Source organism: Poecilia latipinna, unplaced genomic scaffold (genome assembly GCF_001443285.1).
Source record: "Poecilia latipinna isolate Pla-1442-1.1 unplaced genomic scaffold, P_latipinna-1.0 Scaffold331, whole genome shotgun sequence".
Taxonomy (NCBI): domain Eukaryota; kingdom Metazoa; phylum Chordata; class Actinopteri; order Cyprinodontiformes; family Poeciliidae; genus Poecilia; species Poecilia latipinna.
The window spans coordinates 250964-258583 of record NW_015112947.1 but is presented as its reverse complement, the minus strand read 5'-3'; the positions used below and the strand labels follow the sequence as shown (position 1 = coordinate 258583).

The 7620-nt window shown below is 43.7% G+C and overlaps 1 protein-coding gene across 1 annotated transcript in view; it reads right to left on the bottom strand.

The window, feature by feature from the left end:
• marchf11 (membrane-associated ring finger (C3HC4) 11) overlaps positions 1–7613 on the bottom strand; it is a 20824-nt gene extending 13211 nt beyond the window's left edge. The window contains exons 1-2 of the mRNA XM_015035341.1: positions 6337–7613; positions 5424–5836 (exon numbers count right to left, since the gene is read on the bottom strand). Coding sequence (XP_014890827.1) covers positions 5424–5786 — 363 coding nt within the window. The 5' untranslated portion in view covers positions 5787–5836; positions 6337–7613. The remainder of the gene's footprint in view (positions 1–5423; positions 5837–6336) is intronic.
• Positions 7614–7620: the final 7 nt, after the last annotated feature.

Here is a 7620-nt window from a genome sequence, read left to right as displayed (position 1 = left end):
TAATCGTTAGTTCATCATGAAAACCTTATGGATATTTTTTTATTCTTAGATCATACAGGAATAAATATTATCCTGTTGAAGACGATATCAGATATGCTAACATATGATACATGTTGGATGTGACTGAATTTAACTTTCTGTCATAATAATGTCATAAATAAATAACAATAAACCAACAAAGTTTTAGCAACTTTTTAAGTTTTTGATGCTAAATGTAACGTTTGATGACAGGCAGACGTCTGGACAGATGAAACCTTGTTGCGATCATTTTATGCAGTCAGCGCAGTGAAAGTTTTTCTGCTCCATTAAAAAGTTAAATCACTTCAGGAGGATCGACGTAGTGCTGGGTGTTACACAACGCAACGTGGTTTTAAACAAGTCAGATTATTATCTATCTAAATCAGTGACGTGCGGTGAGGTTCATAGCTGGTGAGGCACCGACTTAATTATAATCGGATTTGCAAATCTAGACCCCCTGCATGTTATTGTTTACTTGAGGAAATTTCGCACATGCGTACAATGCTGGAGGGCAAAAAAGACTATTCTTTAACATGTGATGCTTAGCTGCGCCGCCGCAGAGTAGTTCCGTTATCTCAATCAAACTTAGACATGTAGATATTATTAATTTCGTGCTGTGCTTAACAGCAAAGGGAGAAACCGTTAAAGTACAACTCAAAACCACTTCTTTCTCGCTCTCTGTATCAGCGCAGCTACTGTATGGCTAGCTCGCTGTTACTGTCTCTTACTCTGCAGTTGTGGAGTCACAATGTCTGGGTTCATGAGCGCCCCCTGCCATGAGGCACGAGAACTGCCTGCCTCACCTCGAATCTGTTCTCTGCCGTTTCTGATCGCTCCTCAGCACACGAAACACGTTACACACACAGTTGGTGACAAAAAACACAGTACATTAAATACATAAGCTAAATTATGGAAAATCAGTTCATACATGAAATGTTTTTAACCATTTTATTGGCGACGTACAGACAGGACGAACATGCTCTCATAGAGTGGCAACCGGTGCAGTTAGCAAGATGTTGCGCAATCCCGCTGCTGCCTCACCGGCTTCGCTTCTGAGCATTTGAATGGGAAAATGCGAAAAATCAGCAATTTTGAAGAGAAAAAATAATCAGATTTGGTTAAATTAAATAAAAATTGGTTACTTTATAATACAAACCACAGGGTGAAAATATCTTTATAAATAGGGGTTCACCTGCCTCACCTGACCGCACGTCACTGATCTAAATACATTTTTTTATTTATTACAAAATAATCTAAATATTTAGATTTTTTTAGTTGTTTTAAAACTGCTTGCTACATATTTAACGTTAGCGACTAACAACGACGGCGGTATCTCCTGCGTCTACGGCGATAGGAGCCGCTGCTTCGCCTCCTTCGCCTGTAGTAGCGCCTCCTCCTGCGTCTGTAGGAGGAGCGCCGTCTGCGACGTCGCCTACGTGCCATGGTAACAATGGTGCGCTACGCTAAGAGCTGTGTTATTCAAGGACCTCTGAAGTAACAGGATGTGATCTCATCGATGACATCACATCCATCGATATCATCAAAGACATCAATGGATGTGATGTCATCGATGACATCACATCCTGTTACTTCAGAGGTCCTTGAATAACACAGCTCTTAGCGTAGCGCACCATTGTTACCATGGCACGTAGGCGACGTCGCAGACGGCGCTCCTCCTACAGACGCAGGAGGAGGCGCTACTACAGGCGAAGGAGGCGCAGAAGCGGCTACTATCGCCGTAGACGCAGGAGATACCGCCGTCGTCGTTATTACTAGTCGCTCACGTTGACCATGTAGCAAGCAGTTGAAAAACCACGAAAAAATTATAAAAAATAATGTTTAAGAAATAAAAAATGATTAAAACACTGGAGGCACAGATGACATCATCTACCTGAATCATCAGGTCAGAATCCTCTGACCTGATGATGTCATCTGCAATCCGGCCTCTTTAACATGTTTTAAAGGGGCACATAGTGCCATTTTATAGAAAGTATAACTGACACCATGAGTTGTTGTAGATAAGCCCTAAAAGAAATTTGACTTAATAATTTAATGCCATGAAATTGGGCCTCTGTCTCATGCATGTTGATTTCCCCAACATGCATGAAAGAATCAAAAACATACTTAAATTAAGGTTTCGATGAGGGAATAACATTATAGCATGACATTAAAAAGTTAGTCCCGCGAACCAGAGAGCACCTGGGTCAAACTGAAGGCCCGGGGGCCAAATCCGGCCCGCTACAGATTAACTGTCTTGGTGAGTTTACAGTTCAATTTCTGGATGATAGATCCAGAAGCTGAGGAAATCTTTAGACCTGCTTTAAACCTCTCCACAGCTTCTCCCTGACCTGCCTGCTGTGCTCCTTCATGATGCTGTTTGCTCCCAATAATGTGAGACGTCACACAGCAGCTGGATTTCTACTGAGATTAGATTAAATTAGATTACACACACACAGCTGGACTCCAGTCAGTCTTCAGCAATCATCAGGCAACTTCTGAAGGCAACTGGTTGCACTCAGAAAAGGGGCTGAATACATTTGCCTGTTTTAAGTTTTTCACTTTATTCAGGTATAATTTTCTTGCTACTTCATGATTGAATATCATGTTGTGTTGTTGACCTTTCATATAAAAGTCCAATGAAACATGTTCATGTTTGTGCTTGTAATGGGTACAAATATGGAAAAATTCAGGGGTTATGAAAACTTTGGTAAGCCGCTGTACATTACATATATATGTACAAAATATATAGCTTACACACACATTATAATATTGTATAAATTTATCTATAGACATTTTAAAAATTGTTTTATGAATTTTTTTAGTGGTTTTTCAAATGCTTGCTACATGGTCAACGTGAGCGACTAGTAATAACGACGACGGCGGTATCTCCTGCGTCTACGGCGATAGTAGCCGCTTCTGCGCCTCCTTCGCCTGTAGTAGCGCCTCCTCCTACGTCTGTAGGAGGAGCGCCGTCTGCGACGTCGCCTACGTGCCATGGTAACAATGGTGCGCTACGCTAAGAGCTGTGTTATTCAAGGACCTCTGAAGTAACAGGATGTGATGTCATTGATGACATCACATCATCCTGTCTTTAATGACATCAGACATGATGTATCGGTGCCTCTTCCTTTTTCATCTGAATGTAATTTAGCTGTTTAAAGTGAAAGTCAGAACCATTTCTGTGTTTAGTGGAGCGTGACAAATTGAGGATAATTACGAAATTAAATAAAAACATTTTTCGTAACCTAAACATCAAACCTATGTTTTTATTCAGAAATCTATGTTGAAAAAAATATTCTTTGCCATATTTTGGCAGTTAGAGGGCCCAGCTTGGGTTGCAAGCACCTGTAATTAACTGTTTTCAACTATTACCACAAACGTTACCTCAGGACTTTGACTAGGCCATGCTAGCCAATATGCTTTGAGCTCAAGAAATTCCATCTAACCTTGACCAGATTTTCTTCTTGCCTTGCCCGTCAACTCTGACCTGTTCCTCTGTTTATGCTGATAGAACCCACAGCATGACACAGCCACCACCATGCTTCACTGTGGAGACTTTTACATGTAAAAGTGTTTAAACTGATTCACTCCTTTGTGTTTATCCATTATAAAGCGTTCCAGTAAAATAGACTGAAGTCTGTGGTTGTAATGGAGGTATGAAACGTTTTGCAGGGTGTCGATGGATTGTTTTATAAGTGATCTAACTGAACTTCAAAAACTCTAAATGTCAGATCTGGAATCAATAAAAACTCTTAAAAAATTCATTTTATGATTAAAGATGAAATATTGGCTTTTACTGACAGTAATGTTGCATTTTAATGAATAGATAAAAAGTTTCTCACAGGTGGAAGCTTAAGGAAAAGCTTCAGTTTAATTCATCAAACTGATCTGATGATGCAACTTTAGGCAGCAGAAAAAGTCAAACTGTGGATTTGGTCAGTTTTTAAAGAGCAGATAACTAAGCTCTTCCCAGCCTCCAGGCTTTGCTTCACAGCAGCCATGAGTCTGGACCCGGAGGCGGAGTTATTAGATTTGATCTGCTAACAGGCTGGAGCCCACGTTGGGAGGACAGGATGTCCACTTAGGCGCTTGCTGCCCGTTCTTCTGCTTCCCTTCAGCTCTGGCAGCGATGAATCGTCCTCATCGCTGCTGTCACAGGCCTGCAGCGTCTCAGGTTTCAGCCTGGACTGACGGTCCATTTGTCCCGCACGTCCACGTCTGTCCATCCGCTTTCAGGAAGACGGGCAGACAAATTGGTGCGTCACTTTGGGATGAGATTTTAACCTGATTATGGTTGGGTCGCTGTCCTGCACCTCTGATGTGACAGATACACTGCAGCTCAGGGTTTTACAACACATTTTATGACTTTATCACTTATTTTATGATAATCTGCACCCGAGTTTAACATTCTGATAAATCAAAATGTTAATGAGAATTTTATCCTGAGATGCGATAAACGATAGGATAAAAGCCCGTCCCTAATGTCACGTCACACAAAGTGAAACAATTCAGAAAGTTAGCACGACTTTCATGAGGCTCTGTAAACGATGGACTAAATAAAAGTTTAATCTTACTGCAAACCACCTTCTACACATTTGAATTGTTTTTTTATTTCATTCATTTTAATATTTTTTAAAGATTTATTCCTGAAATAAAAATAAAAATACAGAACTCTCAGTGATTCTACAGTTATAGTGATGTACATGTCTAGAACAACAGATGAAGAAAATGATATGTGATCTCTAGATGTATAGATCTGTACATGCATGGATCAATGCATACATCTATATAGATGTGCATCTATGTAAATCTATGCTGGTTCTACTGTGCATGGATGTACATCCATGCATACATCTATAGATACATCTATAGATGTGTGCATGGATTGATGCATCTGTATGCATCTATCCATGCACACATCTATGCATGGATGTACATGCACAGTAGAACCAGCATAGATTTACATAGATGCACATCTATACATGCATACATCTATACGTAGATATAGATGTACAGTATACAAACGTTTTACTTTGTATATAGAGAAATATCTTTTCCTAGAGTTGCTATCTTGGTTTTCTCATTGTGTATAGTAACAAAATTCAATTATCATTTTATAATTTATAAAATAACGTCTTCAACGAGCGGCTGCGGTAACTCAGGGAGGTCAGAGGTCACTTCAGACAGGTTATAGGCTTTGTTAAGCCTTTGGGTTCGTGTTCTGGTTCCTGCTCTGATCGCCAGCAGAGCCGCTGCCGTCAGCCAATCACAGGGCAGCATGCTCACCTTCAGCCTCACTTCACCACAGACAGAACCGCAGTTTGTGATCTGATCGGGTCGAGCTGGTGACAGATGTGCGAACAGAACCAGCAGACCCAGTAGAACCAGTAGAACCAGCAGCCTACCTGTTCGGCTCCCTGGAAGCAGATCCTGCAGCTCGGGGTCGGGATGCACGTCTCGCTGCTGCAGGTTGAAGGCATCGCCTGCGTTTTGCCACATCTGCCCCCCACCGCCCCCTCCTCGCTGGAAGTGTTGCCCCCATTTTCCTCCCCGCTGATTTTCTCGGCGTCAGCCGCACGCGCGCGGCCCTCTGCCTCCTCTTCCTCCTCCTCATCCTCTCCCGGCTGCGGCTCCTCCTCGCCGTCGGGCTGCGGACGTCCTTGGGAGCCGAGCGGGTCGCTCTCCTCCCAGGTGAGGCGCTGCTGGGCGGCCGGAGCTCCCGCCGCCTCCCCGCACGCCGGTCCCGCATCTCCCTCCTCTGCGCTCATAATAAAATGCAAAGTCAAAATAAAATTGCATAGATGCCTCCTCCTCCTCCCTGTCCTCTACTGCGACGCAGGGACAGCTGAAAGCCGGCTCGGTTCGGTTCCGCTACAGCTCGGTCCGCTCGCAGAGCTGCACATCAGCAGCCGGAAGCTCCCGCTGCTGGAACCGCCTAATGCGCTCCGGAGAGCCGCGGAGGCGCTCCATGTTCCTCCTCTTCCTCCTCCTCGGAGCAGAAGCTGGGAAATGAAAACCTGAATGAACCTCCTGCCTGTCGGCTCCTCCTCACCGGCAGGAGGAAAGTTCTCTGAAGATCCCTGCGCGCTCAGGAAGCAGCAAACAGCATTTCTCCGCGGAAATGACCAATCAATCACATTATTATCCCATTAATATGATGGAGGAGGCGAGTTTCCAGAGGCAACCAGAGGGAGGGAAGAGCTGCTTCATGATCCCAGCAGCAGCGGCGGCAGCATCAGGACCAGCAGGAAGAGGCTCCAGGTCACCGGGCTGCCACAGAGAATATGTAATATGTTGAAACGTGGCGACCCGCTGCACTCCTCCTCCTCCTCCTCCTCCTCCTCCTCTTCCTCCCCCTGGACTTAAAGGAATCACCTGCAGGCGCGCAGATGCTGTCATCATCATCCTCATCATCAGCAGGAGCTCAAAACAAACCAGCTTTCATCCAGCGGAGGAGATAAGACCCGAATAATTAAATACAGAATCATTCATGGCCATAAATTCAGGAGTTTCTGGAAGTTATTGGAAGTGACTGTGTTGTGATAAAAATGGGTAAACCCACAGGGGCGCTGCCCTAGAGGGGGCGCCAGAATATGGCAAAATGTAGTGAGCATTTTCTGTATGTGAATGATGACATCTAGGCACGACTGTAATTCACCATTCACCTCAAAAAGTACAAAAAAGTTCAAATTTCCAAGTTTTCCTGCCGTCGGTACCTGCAGGTCAAAGTTGGGTTCTCAGTCATTTTCTGGACATTTTTAAAAGCCAGCTATGAATCTAAGGCTCCCACAAACCGAACCCTGTAAGCTCAGACAGCCGGATGTTCCTGCTCTGGGTTCCTGTTGTTGCTCTGAGTTCTTTAAATAAAGACTTGAAGCTGATTGGATGGAAACAAAAACACAAACCTGGAAGGAGAATTAAATCTGGAAATCATCCATCTTTCCAGACTCATCAGATTTTAAATGACTAGTTTTCCTGTTTATCACAAGAAACAATTTCTCAGTATTTATGTCAGAACAGTTACATGAGCAGGTGAAAAAGTCTAATTAGACCAAATAATTTCTTCTTCTTGTGTTAGTAACATCGGCCTCCAAAGCAAAGTCAACAGTTAATTTGTGTTTTAACGGGGGGAGTTGCATTCTTAAATACATTTCTTGACCATGCTGTGTTCTGGTTCATCTCATGGGATCCCTGAATTAAAGTCTGTCATCATTCCTGGCCAGTTTCCCCTGAATAAATGTGAGAAACCAGCTGGGTTTGGCTAAATGAGGCGTTTCAGCAGGAATCTCCACGCCGCTTCTCTCCGTCATCGTCTCCAAACCTGAAGAGAAACTTGGAGGATCCTCAGACGTTAAATCATTTCTGTGAGAAGAATCCATTTCCAAGAACATTCGCTGTGTTTTTTTTTCTTTTGAGGATGTCTTTCACTTTCCGGAGAGCGAGTCCAGTAATGGACTCTAATGCAGCAAAGGAAATTATCCACTCATGTCCAATCACTACCTACACAGCTCCGATCAATACCAGGTCCCCAGGGCTCAGAGGGAGACCAGGATCATGCAGACTGAAGGGGGGAGAGGATGAGGGACGAGGACTAACTCACTA